Raw genomic sequence first — 23,088 nt, 5'->3', positions numbered from 1 at the left:
TAACATGGTATCAGAGCATCAAATCCTTCCTTGAAGATCGTGTTCAGCCTCTCTGTCTTCATCCAAGGTATTTTTCTATATCGTTTCTTCTTTTCCTTCTCAATCCAAGATACCCGATTTCTTCTTCTCCTGTTTGTTCCTTCTCTCACCATTCTTTCTTTCCCACCTACTGCATCTGATTCCACCAGTCTCTTTCTTCTCTCTTTCCTGTGGATTTTGGTTCGGTGGTTTTCAGTTGAGCGAACAAAAGTAAACCCCCCCAAGAAATCTACGCTTAGAAAGGCTGACACCATCACCACCACCATCCTCATACGCATTGCTTTCTCCTTCCTTCCTCTCTGTCCCTCTTTCTGCAGAGGCTTGTCCTTCTTCCCCACCTAGTTGTTAAAATCTTGCTAACCTTTTCTGATCCACCCGTCTCCTTCTAATCACGCAAATCAGAATTCATGTTTGCGTGATTTCAAAGATTGAAATCACGTCAAACTCATTCTTCCCTTTCTTCATATTGACGTCAAAACTGAATCCGACCTGAACACAATCTCTATACTGCCTTGATTGCTTGATCTGCCTCTTCACTTGGAATTTTCCCCTTTATAAAGAAAACACGTTATTTTCATATTAACGTGTTTTCTTACTTATTGATACTTATTTTTCTTTAGAGCAGTTTTTCTTTACTGCATATTCTGTTTTCTGCCTCGAGTCTGCAGGTTTAAAAAAAAAAGGGCCGAGTTCTCTGAAATTCAATTATTTGTTCTAAGTTTTTTATTTTGTTTGCTCTAAAGTGACTTCTCTTTTCGTTCTCTTAATCTTTCTCGTTTTTTGTTTTCCATTGACTATGGATTCATTTTTTCCTTCGCAATCTGTTCTTTCTTCCAACTTTCTCAGTCAGCTTGTGTCTGAGAAACTGAATAATTTCAACTTTTTAACCTGAAAAAGACAAATCATCCCATTCATAAGGAGTCATGATCTTTTTGGACATCTGGATGACTCTGTTTCTGTTCCTGCAGAGTTCATATCTCAGAAAGGCAAGAATGAGGAGGGTGACACTTCAATTACTTTTGTTAGAAATCTGGAGTATGTATCCTGGATGAAGCGAGATCAGGCTTTGGTTGCCTACATCACTTCCACTCTGTCACAGGAGGTGCTTCTGGCAATCCCAGATGACTGCTCAACTATGCAGTTATGACATCGTCTTGTTCAAACAGATTCTCAAGTTTCTCGGGCTAGAATTTTATTTTTAAAGAAAGAGTTTCAAATGTTGAGGAAGGACTCCATGACGGTCATGGAGTACTTAAACAAAATGAAGACTATCACAGACCAGTTGGCCATTATGGGTTGCGCGGTCAGTGACAAAGATATGGTGCAACAGACTTTGAGCGGGCTGGGACCCAATTATCACATGATGGTTACTTCCTTGTTGTGTTTGCCAAACTTACCTACATTTGAAGACCTTCGTGCTAAGCTCTTACAACATGAGATGACCTTGAAGGGATTCTCTAGGAACTTACAATCCCATTGGAGCAGACAATGTTCTTGCCATAGAAGTCACTTATGGTCGAGAACGTGGCAGATATGAATCTCGGGAAAGGGGAGGTCAAGAGAAGAATGAACAAGGAGCCCGTGGAATATTACCTACTCCCAGTATGCCTCCTAATCTGCAAAGGCAACGGACAATACCTACCTGCTTTCTCTGTAACAAAAGAGGGCACATCAAAGCAAATTGCTGACATAACCCGCAAAATAGAGGAAAATAATTGGAGACAAGAAATGGAACATATACATTGAAGAATACTGGAGAAGTCAAAGAGTTGTTATCTGCCTTGTCTGAATTGAAAATCAAACAGAATGATCAAGGTACTTTGTATGTTGATTCTGGTGCAGCCACTCATGTCACTGGTGATGCTGGTAAGCTCCTAAATCTTGTTCCTTATGTTGGTAGAAAATAGTACTGTCACTGAAGATGGGTCTCATCACTATATTTCGCATATTGAAAATTCTGTAATTCCTATGCCCAACTCTTCCTTTGTTCTTTCAAATGTTATTCATGCTCCTAATATCAAGAACAATATTGTTTCAGTCTCTAAACTTGTCGATGACATTAATGCTTCAGTTGAATTTACTCCTTTTTCTGTTCATGTTAAGGACCTTCACACGAGGGAAACGTTCGCTGAAGGAAAACAACAAGGGAATATGTACGTGTTCCAAGAGAATTCTTCTTCTTCTCGTGTTTCCTGTTGATTCCATCTTGAAGCTCACATTATCAACTTCAGTTCCTCCTGAGAGTATCCTTAATATTTCTGAATGTATTGAGCCGAATCTTTGGCATGGTCGTCTGGGTCATTGTAGTAGCTGTTTTATTGATAAGCTTGTTTCAAGCAGTCTTCTTCCCAAGTCAAGTCTGAATTTAAGTGTCGATAATAAAAAATATTGTAGTTGTCTTTAGTGTAAGAGTCATTTTCTTCCATTAATAAAAAAGCTTCAAGACCATTTAAAATTTTATGTTCTGATGTTTGGGGTCCAACTCCCGTTCCTTCCATGTCTGGCACTAGATATTATCTCATTTTTATTGATAACTATTCTCGATATATATGGATCTTTTTTATGAAAAGTAAATCGGAAACCTTCAAATTGTTTCAGAATTTTCATTCTTTTGTTCAAAATAAATTCTCTGAGAATATTACTTGTTTCCAATGTGATGGAGGGGGTGAGTTCTCTTCAAATGACTTTATTAATTTCTTCCAGACAAATGTAATAATTAGGCAGATGTCTTGCCCTCATACACCTCAACATAATGGGATTGCTGAACGGAAGCATCACCATATTGTCGAAAGTGCAATGAGCATGATGCATGATAGTAATCTTCTAGTTACCTTATGGGCAGAGGCCTTTCATACAACAACCTATGTCATAAATCGATTGCCCATGAATATCTTGGAAAACAAATCACCCCATTTCTCTTTGCATGGTGTGCATCCAAATTATCATGATTTGCGTGTATTTGGGTGTGTATGTTATGTTCATGTTGACAGTTCAATGCGACACAAGTTTCAGGACAAGGCCTTACAGTGCAGATTTGTGGGATATGCTGATGATTATAAATGATACATATGCTATGATCCCGTGAGCAAGCACATCAAGATATCCAAAAATGTTGTGTTTGCTGAATCAAATTTTGGTCATAATGTTGACACTCTTCCTCACATTGAAATTTATCATCCTTGGTTGAACTCATATCTCTTTTCTGGTATTGATAGTGTTTGTTCTTTAGACTATCATCAAAGCGATGAGGGAAACGTGTCTACTGCTGCGCAATTAACTCAGGAAAATGTGATCTCTGAACCATCATTGGCCCCCGAAAGGTATAAAGGCATTGTTTACTCTCGACGTGAGAAGGAGATATTTCCCAGCTCCAATCCGGAGTTGAATTCTCCTTCTGTTTTCATTCAATCACCTGCTCACAGAAGGTCTACCCGACCTCGACACCCTATTGATAGGTGGGTTAATTATGAGAACTTCACAATGGATTTTCAACTTTTCTTAACCTCTTGGGGCAAGGAAGATCAACACACTACGTTTTATCAAGCAATAAATTCTAAAAGATGAATTGAAGCTATGAACGAAGAAATAGAGGCTCTTCATGAGTGTGGCACTTGGGATATTGTTCGCAGACCACACAGTCGAAATGTGGTTGGCTCAAAATAGGTGTATAAGATAAAGTATAAGCCGGATGGTACTATCGAGCGATACAAGGCTAGACTAGTTGCCAAAGGTTTCACACAGGAGCAATGACAAGACTATGATGAGACCTTCAGTCAAGTCATGAAAATAGGTACTATCCACATCATATTATCGTTGGCTATTGAGCACCAGTGGACTCTCAGTCAACTAGATGTAAAAAATGCATTTCTCCATGGAACTCTGAAGGATGAAGTATACATGGAGCAATCCACTGGGTATGCCGAAGAGAATTCCAAAGAATACGTGTGCAGGTTAAAGAGAGCTATATACGGTCTGAAGCAGGTATCTCGATCTTGGTTTGACAGTTTCTCTCTTGAAGTAGAAAAATATGGCTTTAGTCGGTCTCTTCTTGACCATTCTCTTTTCATATTCAAATGCAAAGATATAGTTACCCTGTTATTGATATATGTTGATGACATTATCATTACAGGTAACTCTAATGAACATATTGAACATGTCAAAGAACTTTTGAACCATAGATTTAAGATGAATGATCTTGGTAAACTGCGATACTTTCTTAGAGTAAAAGTTGACAGGACTCTTGAAGACATGACACTTACTCAACATAAGTATACTGTTGATGTTCTTAGTAAGGCATGTATGACAGATTGCAAGTCTCTAAGCACACCCAGTGTACTTCATCAGAAACTCAGTTCTCAAGATGGAGATTTGTATGATGATCTTACAGGATATCGCAAGGTAGTAGGAATGCTTCGGTATCTTACCTTCACTCAGCCTGACATTGTCTATTCGGTCAATCAGGTATCTCAGTTCATGCATGAATCACATATTGGACATATGGAAGCTGTTAAACACATTATTCGATATTTGAAGGGAACTATTGGAGATGGTCTTCTGTACAGAAAGAGTATGCATGTCCATCACATGCATGAACTTCTTACCTACACAGATGCAGATTGGGCAGGAGATCCAGATGAGCGTAGATCTGTCTCAGGATACTGTGTTTTCATTGGCCTAAATCTTGTCTCCTAGAGCAGTAGAAAACAAAAGGCCATAGCCAGGTTGATCACAGAAGCTGAATATAGATCAATGGCATCTGCTACAACCGAAGTAACATGGACCAGACACCTGTTGGCAGAAGTAGGAGAATCGATTTCTAAAAGCATTCTCTTGTGTGATAATCAAAGTGCTATCAACATGTCATTCAATCCTATCTACCACAGTCGTGCCAAGCATATTGAAATTGATCAACATTTTGTAAGACAGAAGGTCAAAGAGAAGGAAATTGAACCAAAATACATTCGGACTGCTGACCAAGTAGCTGACTTGTTTACAAAAGGACTTATCAAGGACATATTTTGGATGTTAAAAGGCAAGTTGTTCATGGTTCAAAACCATGTACAACTTGAGGGAGGGTGAAAAGATGCCACGACTGGGCCTGGATCTCAGGATCCATACCCAATCTGTTTTAAGTTTTATTTAAATACATGCTCGTTAATGGCGTGTTATAATTTCCATTCTTTATGTAAAGGGTATTTTTGTACCCTAATTACACTGTACGTGTATATAGTTAATGGAGCATTACAGCAGACCCTAGCTTGGGTTTTCTGCAGCCACCGACGCCTCTCTCCCTCTCTATTCCTCTTCCTCTTGATATTGACAGTAGAATACCATTTCTAGGAGTGGGTGCGTGCATGAGTTTGTGTGTGTGGGTGTGTGCATGAGTTTGTGTGTGTGTGTGCGTGCATGCATGTGTGTGTTGTATGTGCACAAGATTATTCCCTTGTTTTGGATTACTCATGTTTTCAAGGCTTCTTTTTTTCTTTTAAAAAATGTTAACACAACAATACCATAACAATATTTTCTCGAGTATATCAATTTCTTAGGCTTTCAAAAAGAATCTCTGAGATTGTTCCAAGAAACAAGTACTTATTTTCATTCCAAACATGAAAAACCCTAGATGACATTGTGAGACTGGCAATTTTCACAATGATATGTGATTGTGTCCATCCGCATGTGTGTGTATGTGTTTAGACTTCAGAACATCCACAGTACTTGGGGACATCAACAGCTTCACCAAGTTCTTTTCTCCCTAACCATTCTTGAAATAATGGTGATTTCATAAGAAGCACAATCACATTTATTAATTGTACTTTGAAATATAAAATGTTCCCATGTATGTGGACTGATTCTTTTATGAGTTGCTAAAAACTCTAGGCATCGAGATGGTATTTCAAATATTTTAGGAGTGAAATAATTTGGCGAACTTATGCCCAATCACATACATGCATGAACCCGCGTATGTGTTCTGAACATGGTTGTAAACATAAAGATGTCTGTTTCCAGTGCACATACTCTTTTTGCAGCAATACTCTGAATGTGACATGTTGAAGCATGCTTCTGTTTGATTGTACTTGATATTGATTATGAAGTTAATTTACATAAAGCAGTTTGCAATGGTGGAATTTGATCATCTTATGTTTGTCTGCTTCAGCAGTAGTTTATTTTTAAGATTGACATGGCTGTAAGGTTGCCTTCAGGTTAGAGCTTATAAAAAATTGGGTATTATTTTGTTTTTGAAAAAAATTAGATGATGATCACTTTAGGTTTTAGGTATTCTCAAGCTGCTAGCCAATTTTATTGAAGAAGTTTAAGTCAATTGGGTTTTCTTGATTTCTGGTACCCAAATAAACTTTTTACTTGTCATGTTTCATAAGGATTGTAAACAACTGTTCTTGTCTATATCTTCTGGGTTAAATTTAGTCATGTTAGTACCAATTGGAGTGTTCCTTGGGCAAATCAGCGACACAATTCCAAAGGTTCACCAAAATTTAGCCTATAAGCATATTTTATTTGATCCATCATTGGATATTTGCTTCTTTTTGTCTTTTTTTTTTGATAGGCAAGCTGTGGGATAACCCCATGGAATTCAAACCACCCCTCGGTTACGATTATGATAGTGCAACTTTTTTGCTTATTAAACTAATGAGAATTTCTTGTCAGCTACATAATATTTCTTTCTAGAAGCAAGCAATGGGTAACTTGTGGTTATCTATTTTCCTTCTCGTTGTGACAGATCAGTCAATTATGCAACTCTTGTGACGGTCCAACTCGCCATAATGGCCTCTCATATGGTGAATTTATACTTTCTATCTCATGATTGATGAACATTCACTTGGAAAATCTTTTACTGAATCTTCATAGTATTATTCCTTATCTACCTTGATGCTGATGGTTTGCATATGTTTCCACAATGCAGGCTGGTTTGGGGCTTTCTGATACTGATTCGTGGTTCATGCTTGAGACAATTGCAGAAAAAAATAATATTGGTTATAAGCAGTTTGTAAGTTGCTGTTCTTTCTTTCAACCGTTCAACAGCAACAAACATCTTAGTTTTTATTTTGCTCTATATTTTTCCCTGAATTTTTTTGTGGATTAACAAGTCAAAGCAGAAATACTGAGGTCATGTCCTTGGGTATAGTCTATCTCAATTATTTCTTAATTCGAATATTTATTTATTTCCTCTGTCAAATTCCAAATTGTCTTGTTTGAAACTTCTATAACTTCTTGAGAAAATCATTTGTATCCTGGGTATTGTTGGTGGCTACTTTGCAACCTACATTATTACCTAGCTGGTTTCACATGCAAATATCTTTAAAATTCATATATTGTGCTTTAAAATTCAGATATTGCTCTATGTTGATCATGACTCCAAATTGTGGACCTAAGTTGAACATAAATTAGATAAGTTAACCAGGGTCCTTATTGCTTAATGTCATGGTTCCAAGTTGTGGACCTGAAGCTCATGAGTACATGGCAGGTCCAAATACGATCTATTTGGTTGATTTTAAATATTTTTTAGAGAAGTTTATACCCGTAGCCGAGTCATAAATGTAATAGAATTTGATGCACTTTCTTGCTTTCACATTTAGACCAGGAAAATTAGTATACAGTTGCTCATGCCGGCTCATGGTTGAGAACAAGTTGGTTCAAATACATGGGCAAATGCATAATAATAATACTAATAGCAATAATTTGTATGGAATTGGAGAAATGAGTGGACTTTATGTCATGCAAACTGATAATCAAATATAGAAGAAAACAAAGACGAAATCCCATTAAGCATATTATTGGGAATAAAATTTGCATGGGCACTACAATTTCCTACATGTGTTTTATGGAGGATTAGGTTTTCTTGTTCTAGAAGAGCATGGTACTTTTTATTAGTCCATTCCTTGACAATTCACATCTTGGGAACAAAATATTTCTTCCTTCCCCCAAAACGTAAATATTCTGGATCCTTCCATTTTATTTTCCTTTTTTTGTTTTTCTTTCTCTGAACCAATAGATTTAGTTAAACATGATTTCACACTGGATGCATGTCGTATTGCAGCTTGTGCTATTCTGATTCAGAGATGTCACATTAAATCCTCCCACTGGAAAAGCTGACTTAGTAAGTTTGGGGCCAAGCTTTTTGGAGTGATCAATGATCAAAATCAAGTTTATCATGTCAAAATCAGATATATTGATTTGAAGCTAATTTATTAGGATTAACTCATGTTAAATTTATTTTTCTTCAAGTTTTAGCTGACACTGAATTGTTGATTCTAATACTTGTTATTCATGAGTTGGTTCTAATGACTGTCATATTGACATGTTTCAGATTAAACTCAGGGGATTGTTATCTCTTATACAACAACTGAGAACTGGGTATTGGGGGCCTTCACCTACAAAAGCTCAGGCAGTGTCATCTTTTGGGGCACCATCTCCACGCTCCCAGGATGTGACTGATGAAAGTCAACAACCTGCTGAGGCTTCTGGGGTTGGACGAAGCTGGGTGCATAGCATGTTTAGTCGGGAAGCTTCCACAAGGGAAAGTTCTTTTCGTGTGCACAAGTTGACATCTGACAGTGGTTCTTTAGGTAATTGTTTCTCTGTGTTGAACTAGCAACAAATTCTGTTAAATTTTTTCTTCTGGAGGTAGTATGTAGCTTGTTCTTATTTAAATTTCAGGTTCAAATGTGAGCTCTAAATCAGCTGTGTCTTCTAGTAAGCCAGAGCCTGCTACAGGGCAAAAGAAAATTCAATCTAGTGTGCGTATACTAAGGGGCCACAAGGGTGCTGTTACTGCTCTGCATTGTGTAACAAGGAGAGATGTCTGGGACCTGGTGGGTGATCGTGAAGATGCAGGCTTTTTCATTAGTGGAAGCACTGACTGCTTGGTAAGTCGCCTTTTCTTCACATTGCAGAGATTGATTTTTTTTTTTGGTGGGGTTGGGTGAGTCCATGCTCCACACTTCGTTCAAACTTGACTGAAGTAACATCCATATAGTTTATCTTTCTATTCACTTGACTAGTCAATCAAAGTTGAGTTCTAGTTTGTGAACAATGTCTACATGCTAGACTTTCTATCAAATGTTTACAAAAAAATTGGTCCACGTGTTTTGTCCTTGTGACTATGTAACATTATTTTTCATTCTCCAAAATGAATGTTGTGTTCTCAAACATGAATGCGGTGGTTTCTCATTATAAAAAAGAACAAACAGTATATGACACCCTGGCCTAATAGAAGTTTGGAATTATTTGGTATTGTGCTATAATTCTGTTTTTGTATCTTTTTTTTGTGAAAGAATTATTTTTCATTGTTATGTCTGTGTGTGAAGTGTGTCCTTTGTACTCGTTTCCTTATTGTGATATCAGAGCTCCAGGATCATATATCTCAATAAGTGTTGACACCATCTCTTTTGCTTTTATAAATTTACCATCAATGCAGAGACCAATGGCTAAAACAAGATCAGGGATTTCATGAATTCAACACCTTCTCACGTCAATGGATATAGAGACAAATGATAGCATTGGTCCAACTCAAAAATAAATGATCAGGGAATTGTCCATGTTGGGCAATTATGTTGTCCTTGTGATAGCAGGCCTTCTATGCAGGAGCGCCAAGGAGTTATCCCAATTGGCTATCAAATCACGGGGAACTGATTGCAGGTTGCACCGAGCTCCTGCGCTAGCCGATTAAGACTCAACATCACTCTAGTCCATCATCGATGAACTTGTAGGTGCTCAGGCGATAGATCATCCCTTAGGCCATGTAGTCAAAAGCATTAGGCAGTGCCTACTCGGTAGACCTCTAAAAAGACTAGTTGAGGACTAGGCAGGATTAGTTGGACTAGTCGGGACCTCAATTAAAATATAAAAAATATAAAAAATATAAAAATATACATAAAAATATGTTTAATTCTTTTGGTAATAATATGTTTTCTGTAATGAAATGGTGATCTTCCACAAAAGCTTACAATAAGTGTCTATTGGAGACACTACAATCACAACCCACAAAAGGGCATAAATGGAAGAACACATGATAAAAATAATAAACTTTATTTCATATGAAAAATGCTTAAGATGCACTGATTACAAAGGAGAGGGGGTCACCCCTATTTATACAAGAGAGTGGGGGAGAAGAGCTGTTAATGAGCTCTTCTCAAAAGAGTCGTTGGAGCTAGTCCATCGGCTCTATTTATAGCTGTTGGACTAGCTTCAATGACTATAAAGCTAGTCAAGATCTAAGTAGATCTTGATTAGTTAAAAAGTCTAGTTTAAACTGAACTAGACAAAAATAAAAAGACAGAAAATAAAGAATAAAAAAATAAAACCATAAAAAAATAAAAAATAAAAAATAAAAAATAAAAAATAAAAAATAAAAAATAAAAAATAAAAAATAAAAAATAAAAAATAAAAATAAAAAATAAAAAATAAAAAATAAAAAATAAAAAATAAAAAATAAAAAACAAAAATAATATTATTATATTATATATTTATATTTTTAACACCCCCCTTAAACTTATGGTACAATGAGCGAAAGTTTGTTTAAGAGGAAATGATATCTAGGAGCAGCGAGAGGTTTGGTGAAGAAATCCGCTAATTGATATTCTGATGTAACGTATGGCAGATCAATGGTTCCATGTAGATACTCCTATCTGACACAGTGATAGTCCATTTCAATATGTTTGCTGTGTTCATAAAATATTCAGTTGCTGACAATATAGATCACACTCTTGTTGTCACAGCACATGCGTGAAACTTGTGTCACTTCAACTCCCATGTCAGCTAGCAGACATCTGAGCCAAATATTTTCATTGTCGTGGTGGCCATGTCTCGATATTCAACTTCGGTGGACGAAAGAGAGACCTTATGCTGTTTTTTCCACCGCCACGAAATCAAGAATTCACCTAAAAACACAAAAAAACCAGTGGTTGAATGCCTCTTATTGGGATCACCTCCCCAGTCAGTATCAATATAAGCAATTAAATCTAATGAAGATGAAGCAGACAAGAAGAGGCCTTGTGAAATGGAGGACTTAATGTATCTAACAATACCCAAAATTGCTCCCATGTGAACAGAAGTTAGAGCGTGCTGAAATTGACTAGCTTTGTGTACAACGTGTGCTATATCAGGTCTAGTAATGAAAAGATAGGAAAGTGCTCCAATAAGCTGTTTGTAAGTAGTAGGATCATCAAGAGCTTCTCTATAATCGATTCTCATTTTGATGTTGACAACTTCTAGAGTATCCAATTTCTTATCATATATAATTTCAGACCTGGAAACAATATTAAAAGAAAATTTAGATTGAGATAATAAATACCCACGAGGGGAATAAACAACTTCAATTCCTAAGAAATAACTCAATAAACCTAAATCAGTCATTTCAAAATAATTTTTAAGAAGCTTTTTAATGTTTTCAACTCCTTGTTTGTCACCTCCAGTGATGATAATGTCATCCAAATAGAGAAGAATAATAATCCCTGCATCAGAAATCTTAATAAATAAAACAATGTCAGTTAAACAAGATCTAAATCCAATATCAAGTATAACATGACTAAACTTGTCATGTCAGGCTTTTAGTGCCTGTTTAAGACCGTAAAAAGCCTTTTTTAAACGAAGAACTTTACCCTTAGGGATACTAATACCCAGGTGGTGCTTCCATATAAACTTCTTCAACTAGATTTCCATTGAGAAAAACATTCTTGACATCCATTTGAAATATGAGTCATTTTCTAATAAAGGCTAAGACTATTAGTGTTCTGATAGTGATCATTCAGGCAATTGGAGCAAAAGTTTCTTCGTTGTCGATGCTATACTCTTGGGCATACCCCTTGCTACTAATATGGTTTTATACCCTTCATGAGTTCCATTACTCTTGGTTTTAACTTTATAAACCCGACGACAACCTATAAGTTTCTTGCCCAGAGGAATATCTTGAATAGTCCAAGTGTTAACCTTTTCTAATGCTTTCAATTCTGCCTTCATGGCTTCTACCTACTCTGTATGATTTTTGGCTTGAGTATAGGATGACGACTCTACATATGACAGTATTAATGCAATAAATGCCTTGAATGTGGGTAAAAAAGATTCGTAGGACACAAATTTTTTGCTAGGTTTAGAAATTCTAGATGACCTAGTTTGTACTTCGGAGTATTTTTCTAATGCACATGGAAGATTGGATTCTCTATGCCTTAAATATTGTAAACTGGTATCCCTATGAGTTTGCTCTTCATTAGCAACATTATTTTCAGAATCAATAATTCCTTGGCCCTCGTCTAAAGTATTCATGGTCATAATCATCAGATACCGAAGTCAAATCTATCAAAAAAGAATATTCAGTTACTTGGTTTTTTCAAAATAAAAAACTTTCCTTTTCTAAGAAGGATATATTTCTTGATTGGTACAATTTTTCATTTTTAAAATCAAAACACCTGTAGCCTTTTTTATTATCTGCATAACCTAAGAAGGCATAAGGAATAGTACAGGAGAAGAATATCATTCTTGTTGGTAAAAACAAAACATTTGCATCCAAAGATTCCTAATGTAGAGTAATCATGAGATAATTTAACAAGTTTCTTAATTGGAGTTATATTTTTCGAAGATGGCATTCAATTAATGAGATAGGTAATAGTTAGGGCAACTTCTGCCTAGAACTCTTTTGGGACTTGATTTGTTATTAATAAAGTCCTAGTGGTTTCCATAATATGTCGATGTTTTCGTTCGGCCAGACCATTTTGTTCTGGTGTGTGTGGACAAGATCTTTGATGTGTGATGTCATGTAAATTGAGATAGTTTTTAAATTCTTTTGACATATATTCTCTTCCTGAATCAGTGCGAAAAATGAAAATATCATTTCGAATTTTGTTTTTAGCCATTTTGTGAAATGTTTGAAAATATGAAAAAACCTCAGATTTATGCTTAAAGAAGTAAATCTAAGTATGCCTAGAGAAGTCATCGACAAAAATTATATAATATGCATATCCGCCTTTAGATATAACCAATGCAGGACCCCAAACATCCAAATATATTAACTCAAGTGGTTTAGATGAAACAAATGTTATTATGAAATGATAATCTTTTCATTTTGCCAAGAATACAATCTTTACAAGTAAAACTTTAAGAATTACAAAATTTTCCTAAACTTGGAAAGTGTTGGATTTTAGATATATGAGGATGGCCAAGCCTTTTGTGCCATAGATCGAACTCTAGTTTTTGGACATTATAACAGAAGGCATTCTTGGGTAATTCCAAAAAAATCTATATAACAGAGTCTTCCTTCTCTATGTTTTTCCCCAATTAGCTTCCCTAACTGGCGATCCTGTACCCAACATCATGAGAAGAAGAGATATTATATCCATAAACAGATATTTGAGAAACAGATAAAATGTTTAGATTTAGTTTAGTAATATATCTAACTTCTGGAATAAAGAATCTTTTGGATTTTGAAGGTTTTCAAAATTTTCTATTCTTTTTATTTTAAGAGATGTACCATCAGCTGTGAAAACTTTTGACACACTTGAGTTATTGTCAAGACATTTAGACAAACTATTGATATTTGGGGTCATATGAAAAGAAGCACCAGAGTCAAGAAGCCAAAGAAAGTTATTGAGATCAGAGAATGATGAAACAACTGCTCTGGTTGAGGCTTCAGTTGAGGAGGATGCTCCTTTGAGAAGAGGTTGAAGGATCTCTATTAATTGTGTCATAGGTACATGTGCATCTTGATCTTTTGATTCTGTACCAACAGATGCAACTTTCTTTTCTTTTCTTCTCTTTAACTTAGGACATTGAGGCTTATAGTGCCCCGGTTCATGACAATGGTGGCAAATGACTTTTCTTTTGTCAAAACCACTATTTTGTCTACCAAAGTGAGGCGGCTTATAAGTGCACACATAATTACCCGATCTAGATATGGCTAAAACAGAATCTTCTTCTTGCTTTGGAGAATTCTTCTTGAGTCTATTTTTCTTCATAGTTAGTTCCTCTATAGTGTCAATGATAGAGGGAACCTTTCTTCGTTGTAAAAGAGTCGATTTGGTTATTTCAAATTTCTGCCTTAAACCATTTATAAATTGATAAAGTGTTCCATATCGAGTTGTTTTTTGCGAAGCTCGATATCTTCGAGACAATGCCATTTTGAAGAGCCAACTATTCCCAAAGTTCGGATTACTCATTATAATATTTTCTAATACTTTTATCCTTTTGAGACAAAGTTCGAACTTTGTCTTGCAAATTGCACACGTGCAATATCTCTAAGGGAATACATATTTCTAAGATATTCCCAAGCTTTAATGATATGCTCAAATTTGGCTAGACTAAATCATTTTTTGATGTTAATGTTATTAATTAGCTATGATATAATTTTGGCATGCCTTATTCTCCATTCTTTCTATTTTTTCTCATAGGTAGCCGAAGCTTTACTTTTCTCTCATTTCGTGAGGTATTTCTTTTTCATTCTCAATTTTTATGAGAATTAGTTTTGGTTCCAGATCAAAACCATCAACTATACTCCACAACCCTTTTCCCCGAATGTGGTGCTTTATGATTGAAGCCCACATCACATAGTTGGTGCTATTTAAGTTCATGGGCATGATGGTGACTTTATCATTGTCATCCATCTTTACAAGGGTGAGAAAAAGAAAGAAAGAGATGGGAAGAGAAAGAAAAGAAAAAGAAAGGAGAACAAAAGAAAAAAATGAAGGAAAAATAGCACAATCACGAATTTGCGTAGCCAATCTCTCCTCCAAACGTCTTCTTTCTTCAATGAGAGTTGCATAAAAATCACTTGAATCACGAACAAGGATGAATCACCTTTTGCTATGGAGGCACAAAAAACGAGGTGGAAACTCTCCAAGATCTAGAAGCTTCCAAGCTTTGATACCATGTAATAAAATGGTGATCTTCCACAAGAGCATAAAAGCTTACAATAGGTGTCTATTGAAGACACTACAATCACAACCCACAAAAGGGCATAAATGGAAGAACACAAGATAAAAATAATAAACTTTATTTCATATGAAAATGCTTAAGAAGCATTGATTACAAAGGAGAGGGGATCACCCCTATTTATATAAGAGGGTGGGGGAGAAGCGCTCTTAATGAGCTCTTCTCAAAGAGTTGTTGGAGCTAGTCCAACCGCTCTATTTATAGCTGTTGGATTAGCTCCAACGACTATAAAGCTAGTCAAGATCTAAGTAGATCTTGACTAGTTAAAAAGTCTAGTTCAAACTGAACTAGACAAAAATAAAAAAGACAAAAAGAAAAGAAAAAATAAAATAATAAAAATAATAACTAAAATATTATATTATTATATTATATATTTATATTTTTAGCATTTTCATCACACAATTACAAAAGTAAACATGTTTTCACAAAATAATTTAATACACATAATGCATAATAAATGTAATGCCCTAAAAATTCAGACTTAAAATTTTTATTAATTTTTTCTCTTTTTAAAACACAACAGAAATTATTTTAAAATATAAACTTGCTCTGATCTTCACGCACATCAGAGGTTGAAAAGTAAATCACAACAATCATTTCAAAAATATTTTATTCCATTGAATGAATATCAGAGTTTATACAAGCCAAAAAACACAAAAGCTTCGAGACAGTTCAAATTAACCTAATTTACATCAAAATTACAATTGACTCCTCATATACTATAGCATGCATCCTTTGATCTCTGTGAACCTGATTTTTTTTAATAAAAACAAGTGAGACAACTTAATGTCAAAGTACTAGCCGACCTTTATTTGGTCTCTAGTATGGGTGAATTATTTCTCAATTCTCATAGATAACATCGTATACATGAATCAAACATATCTTAATTATATGTTTTTCCACAATCACAACGTACTAAGCGTTCATTCACAATCTCATAAATCAAAATGAATCTAACTAATTATAATGAATTGCTTGCATCTCACAATCCATTATAATCTAACAATCATAAAGAATTGCTTACATCTCACATTCTTTATAATTGAAATCTCAAGAGAAAAGGAAAGAGAATAATTGACAGAAAGAAAACTGAGAAAAAAGTAATGGAATAAGGAATATATCAATTAATTTAAATAAACAATTAATTATACATCTACATGCCTATCATATATGCATGAACCATATTCTTATCTTTTAATCTTAAATTTCTTTTGAATTAAATGACATGCTTGCAAACAAATTAAATAATCATTCTAATTTAATATACCGAGACACCACCAACTTGATCGAAACTACAGACAATCAACCTCCACTTCCCAAGGGATATATATATTCAAGCATTTTACTTTCTTTATGTTTTCCCCTATGCCTGCACCAAGTATCCACAATTCCTTCGTCAAGGAATCACTCCACTAGAATATCCCAGTGCACTGTTAACACACATGTATTGTCTAGCTTTGCCAGCCGAGTCCGTCCCCCTAATTATCCGTGATTGAGGGACAAGGTCTCTTTAACCTTTCAATGTCCAAACTACCTAGTGTTGGGAATCTTCCCTCACAGAGACTACTGAAAAACTCTAGATTACCTAGTTTTGGGTCTATATCCTCTCGATACTATCCGCATATGAACAACATTTTTCTTATCAAAGTACTTGCTCTTGGATATAACACCCTCACAGTGAATACTGGAAACCCTCAAGATTGGTGCTTATACTAGTTCACATTTGACCGACTCGCTCGTCCACAATATTTTCTTGTGACAAGCTCCGAATATTTTAGTGCAACTTTTCTTATCTTCCAGAAAACAATTTCTCAATTTATGCCATTTTTTTTATTAATGCAACATGCTCAAATATCACAATGAGTTGCACTTTTGGGTCAATACCTGCATCCATCAATATGCATTTTCAAAATGCACATGCTTATAATTTAAATAGTATGGATTTACAGATGAAGCATAATTTCGCTTTCTCAAACATTTATGCATCACATTGTGTATTTCAAAAATGACTATCATGAAAGATGTAGCGTTTACATCCACACAATTCAGTGCATCATTTATATAATATTCATAAAACTTTTCATACAAAACAACAACAACAACAACAACTACGCCTTCATCCCAAAACAATTGGGGTCAGCGATATGAACCAAAAAGAAATTCATTTTGGGTCTTCCACATGAATCCTTTTCCTCCAATCATTTCTATCCAACGCCATGTCCTCGGTGAGGTTCAAAGCATTCATATCCTTTCCTATCATCTCCATCCAAGTCTTCCTAGGCCTACCCCGACCTCTTTTAACTAATATATTTTCCCATTTCTCCAACCTTCTAACTGGAGCATCATTAGGCCTTCGCCGAATATGTCCAAACCACCGTAAACGATTCTATCGCATCTTATTTTCAATGGGTGCAACACCTACCTTCTTACGTATCTCTTCGTTCCGAATCTTATCTTTTATTGTATTTCCACACATCCATCTAAGCATCCGCATCTCAGCTACACTCATTTTTTGAATATGATGTCTCTTGGCAGCCCAACATTCCGTACCATATAGTAAAGCGGGTCTAATAGTCGTCCTATAAAACTTTCCCTTCAACCGCAATGGCATTCTACGATCGCACAGCACTCCAGTAGCACTTTTCCATTTCATCCACCCAACCTTTATCCTATGATTTACATCTCCATCAATTTCTCCATACTTTTGAATGATGGATCCCAAATATTTGAAATAATCATTCACCGGTATATCTTTCTCACCAAGCTTCACTACACTCCCATCACTACTTGGTTGCTTACTAAACCGACATTCCATATATTCAGTCTTACTCTTACTCAACTTAAAACCTCTAGCTTCCAATGTCTGTCTCCATAATTCTAACTTAGCATTAACCCCAGCTCTAGACTCATCAATCAAAACAATATCATCAGCAAACAACATACACCACGGTACATTTTCTTGAATTGATCTCGTAAGTTCATCCATCACTATCGCAAATAGGAAAGGGCTTAAAGCAGATCCTTGATGTAACCCAACCGTTATCGGAAAATTGGTTGTCACCCCTCCACAAGTGCGGACATTGGTTACTACTCCTTCATACATATCTTTAATTATACTAATGTACTTGAGAGAAACACCTTTCTTCATCATTGTCCACCAGAGAACGTCCCTAGGTACTCTATCGTATGCCTTCTCTAAATCAATAAAAACCATATGCAAATCTTTGTTCATCTCTCTATATCTTTCAATAAGTTGTCTAAGAAGATGTATAGCTTCCATAGTTGATCTTCCAGGCATAAAACTTTTCATGCTTATTCAAAATGCATAAATATACAAAAATCACCATAATTAACATAATTTCACATTACGAAGCATCCTTTGTGTTTCATGCTTAATTTTTACAATAATTTATTCTTTTGGGTCAATACCCATAAAGCTTTTTAGCATGGATCTAAACACAAAATGTTAAATTTAACAATATAAATGTGTTTAATATGATTTATTTATCATACTAATAAATTTAACCATGTACAATATACCAAAACATTATATGTCGATGACTAATTTCATGTTAAAAATTTATTCAACTCATTAATGTCTAAAGCACGTTTAAATGGTACGAGTTTCAATGTACTCCTTTTTAGAGGTGGTCCAGGCAGGGTAGTCGTGGGAACCCACCTAGGGTTTTCCTCGCTTAGGCCAGGGTTCCTCGTCATAAAAAAAAAAGATTTTCCATGTATTATTATCTTCATGCACAACATTTTAATGTTGGTCAAAGTTTACGGTTGCATGGCTGGTTGGATGCTATTAATGAGAATTATTCAGCGACTTCTTTATACATGATATATATATATATATATATATATATATATATATATATATATATATATATAGTCACTACAATATATATGAAAAATAAAAATATGGGTATTTCCAATACTTGTTTTTTTCAAATCCAACAATTTGGATGTGCTTGGCATGGTGAATTTGTTAGTAATCAATCATTGGATTGTGTATTTTTGATAAAAAAATGTGATGTAGTAATTGCCCAAAATTGAATTTTAACATAAATAGCATGAATTCACATCACAAAATATTATTTCATTTCAGAAAACATTTTTGCATTATTGTATGCATTTAAAATCTTTTAATCACATTTGATTTTCATAATTTATTTTTACGAATGATGTAATATTTACATCTATATAATTTAATGTATTATATTATGCATTTTCAATCATTCAATCATGAATGGATCTATGAGCAAGCCCAGAGTCCTGGGTTAGCGTTCATAGCTTAACTAAATCATTCAACATAGAATTTATTCCTTTAAATTCAATTTGAATTCTTTAAGCTCAAATAAGAGAGAATTTCTTATTTTGTCTCACTGTTTATGATTTCAAAAATTTAAGAATAATTCATATCAATCATTCTTTCAATTGTTTTTCCTATTTTGGGATTTTCTGAAATGACATGTGGCATCCTCATTTTTTGGATGTCAAAATTTTGAGATTTTATAAAAAATTGGGCAAAACCTTTCTTAATTCAGTATTGAATTTCTTAATATAATAATGTTTATAAATTTTTTAAAATTGTAAACCATACTTGTTCTGTAATAATTTAAAATTTTAATAATCATTTTGGCAGACTTTCATCTATATAAATTCAAAATTCCAAGGATCTTTCTTTATATTAATTCAAAAATCCAAAAATAACTTCCTGTATAGCAGCTCGAAATTTCTGAAATATTTATAAAAATTTCGACAGAACCACCATTATAAAAAATTCAATAGAACCTCCCCTATAAGAGTTCAAAATAAAAAAAATTGTTTTACAAATTTTTTTAACATAAACCTTCCCTATATGGGGGCATAATGGGATTGAATTTTTAGCATATTTGCCACAATGTAATGCGTATGAGAGATCCTAAAGGTTCAGAAAAGAGTTAGGAAGTCCTACAAGCGTATACAATTGGCCAGATCAGGGCTACGAGTATATACCTTGTTTGTGAGAGTTTGGGGAGCGCTTCCGCAACGCGGTTTCAAAGCCTCTTAAAATTTTGGTAGCGCGTCCGCTATATGTTATCAAATTTTCTGATGATGAGCATAGATTTTGGCAGCCTTACGACATAACATAAGCATATTTCTCGAGTCAAATAAGGGGACACACAACTAGGTGCGGGTTGTGTTGGTCTGCCGCACACAGAAGCGGTGCACATGCGCAGGAGTGCAGGCGCAGTGTTGTGCTATTGTGTGCGCGGCTGGTAGGAAGGTTCACTAGCAAAGGAGGGAAGCCGAGAAGGCCGCCAGTGTCGTAAGTGAACTGTGATATGTGCTTAGGTGTCACCTTTGGATTAGTAAGTTTGTCAACAAAGGAGGGTGGCTGGGAAGGCCTCCGGTGCCTTGAGCAGACCGTGAAAAGCGCCTTAACAAAGGCGAGGGTGTTAAAAAAGGTGTGCAGTGGTGAGGGGTTTCACAAACAAAAGCGAGTGACCCGTTAAGGCCTTCGGTGCTGCGAGTGTCCGTGTAAATACGTCTCAACACCTAGAAGTGCACTCTAAGGGGTGCACGGTAGTGGGGTCTCCATGTCATAGGGGGCAGCCGTTTAAGGCCTCTAGTACTGTAGTTGTACCGTGTGAAGCGTCTCAAATACGCTTCAAGTATTAACCTACATAAGAGGCATACGTGTGCACGACCAAGTCGCATGAGAGTTCAAATTTACTTACCTTTGTCAGACATAACTCTTGCCAGTGAAGCTCTAAAAGCCAGATTTGTTTAGGCAAGGCTCTCCCAAACAAACTGAAATCGTCAAGCTGTAGAGGTGAGGGGCGCGGGGGCTTCTAGCCGAGTGCATCGAAAAATTAATGGAGGTTTGGGTCAGAATTCTAGAGAGAAAGGTCCGAGTTTAGAGAGAAAATTTAAGAAGGGAAGAGGGAGAGATCGAGTGAGGTGGGAGAAAGAGGGACGGGTGGTGGCTATTTATAGCCCCCAAATGAGGTTGGCCCCCTCTAGGTGTCGCAACGAGGAGAGGGGAGGGGGTGACACCCCGTCCTTGGCTAGGTGTCACCACAGAGAGAGGAGGGGCGACTCACCCCCCTTAGGTGGGGCTCATTTTCAAAACCATCGATCAAAACCATCAAATTTGATTTATTATTACTATTATTATTATTTATTTTTTTATTAATTCCATAAATCTTATTTATTTTTACCAAAATAGCCTTGGTCTGATTCCACATAACTAAGTTGCCACTTGGGTTATAAAATTTACTTTTTTGTCCTTTAATATTTTAAATATTTACCTGAATATACCCTTAGGGTGGTAAATTATCATTTTTTCCCTGTACAATTTTGTTATTTAAATGAATATACCCCCTAGGTTATGAAATTACTAATCTACCCTTGGACAATTTAAATATGGATCAAGATAAATATTCAGATCCACTAAAAAATCTATTTTTATTTTTGGATATGGTTATGGATCAATATCTAAATTTGGTTAGAGATCCAGATCTGAATATTATTTGGATCGAGCTTCTGGACTACAGATAATGTCCAAGTCCAGTTCAAGATCCATATATAATGAATTTATTTAACATTAAAAAATTACAGTTATTACAACCAGAATATAGATATATATAGTTGTAGCTCATGCACACACACACATTCAATTATTCATTACATATTCGGTATAATCAGCAAAATATGCTTTCAGCCTTTCACTGAAGCACAATAACACATATATAAATAACATTTTACGTAATCCATAATACTAAACATGCTTTCAGGCTTTTATAGAAAAAATCTTCGAAAACAAAGTAACACAGAATAAGAAACATAATCAATTAAAACTGTGCATGCTTCCAAAAACAAAGTAACACAAACATAATCAATACATATAATTACCTAAGCAATGTTTTCATCATTTCACAAAACAAATCACACAAACACATATAATTATATATATACAAAAAATAACAGAATATATATAAAAATAATAAATGTCTGAACTTCCCTCACGCCTAGGCGGGACAACTTAGTCATTGACTAGGCCCCCTACTCGGTGCCTAGTCAAAAAAATTGGTACCTTTTAAGGTACCCACCTAAGAATTGCAAAGCCTAGGCATTTTACTTACGCCTAGGCAGACTAGTGGGTGCTTTTGACTGCATAGCCCTTAGGTCTTTGGAGGATCATTCCGGCCAACCTCTACCAGAGGAATTGCCGTCCAATGCCTTAGAGCTCTCAGATCATGTGATCGGCTTACCTACAAGCCTACTGCAGGCCAATCCCGACCAGCCAGCACATGTCCAGCCATTTCCGATCTTTCCGACGTTTGTTGTCTCACTCACTCCGTGACACTCAGATCTAATGTTTAAGGTGATTGTGCCAAGTGATTTTCTCGATTGAGTACCCTGTTGTAGTGGTTCATCCACTCCCATGACTCAACCCGTGTGTGCGCAGACTAACAGTCGGCCCAGTCAATCTAGCCAACCAGAGGGTTTTCCAGTGACTTTCTCCTACGCATAATCTAGCCAACCAGAGCTTGGAGGAAGGCTAGATGACTGGACTTGGTTTGGAGATTGCACCCATTCAATGCTTAAATTGATGCAAATGGAAATGTGACAAGACCGAAAACTCAATGCACACTTTCTATCATATGGAGTGTGTTTTTGGCTTAGTTGACTAAGCAAATGGTTGTGCTCAATGCACAACGGAGATCTTCAAAAGTGGTTCAAGTTAGAAGTGCTCAAAGAATGGGTGATCATGGTGGGTCAGTGCTTGGAACTCTACTTAGACTGGCTAGAATGGATGAAACCGGCAATAGGACTACATTGCTGCAATGTGAGGTATGAATTCCCTTCATTTTCTGTTGAGGATCCCTAGAATTGGACATACAAAGCCAACCATTATTTTGCATGCCAAAAATATTCCCTTGGAGAACCATTTGGAGATGGCAATTCATTATTATTTTTAAGAAACTCCTCTCTCGCATAGTGATAATCCATTTCAATGTGATTTGTTCTTTCATGAAATGTGTGGTTGTTGGTGATGTATATAGCACTTCTCTTCTCACAACACAAATTTGAAGCATCCATCATGTAAACTCCCATGTTTTC

The 23,088-nt window shown here is 35.7% G+C and overlaps 1 protein-coding gene across 1 annotated transcript in view; it reads left to right on the top strand.

The window, feature by feature from the left end:
• Window positions 1–23,088, top strand: part of SCD1 (stomatal cytokinesis defective / SCD1 protein (SCD1)) — a 166,625-nt gene that overhangs the window by 81,980 nt on the left and 61,557 nt on the right. The window contains exons 20-23 of the mRNA XM_089991664.1: window positions 6,776–6,833; window positions 6,959–7,042; window positions 8,363–8,621; window positions 8,713–8,921. Coding sequence (XP_089847790.1) covers window positions 6,776–6,833; window positions 6,959–7,042; window positions 8,363–8,621; window positions 8,713–8,921 — 610 coding nt within the window. The remainder of the gene's footprint in view (window positions 1–6,775; window positions 6,834–6,958; window positions 7,043–8,362; window positions 8,622–8,712; window positions 8,922–23,088) is intronic.

This window comes from Nuphar pumila, chromosome 16 (genome assembly GCF_984573655.1).
Source record: "Nuphar pumila chromosome 16, dmNupPumi1.hap1.1, whole genome shotgun sequence".
In the NCBI taxonomy this organism is placed as follows: domain Eukaryota; kingdom Viridiplantae; phylum Streptophyta; class Magnoliopsida; order Nymphaeales; family Nymphaeaceae; genus Nuphar; species Nuphar pumila.
Note: the sequence above shows the minus strand (reverse complement) of the source record. Positions and strands in the feature narration are given on the sequence as shown.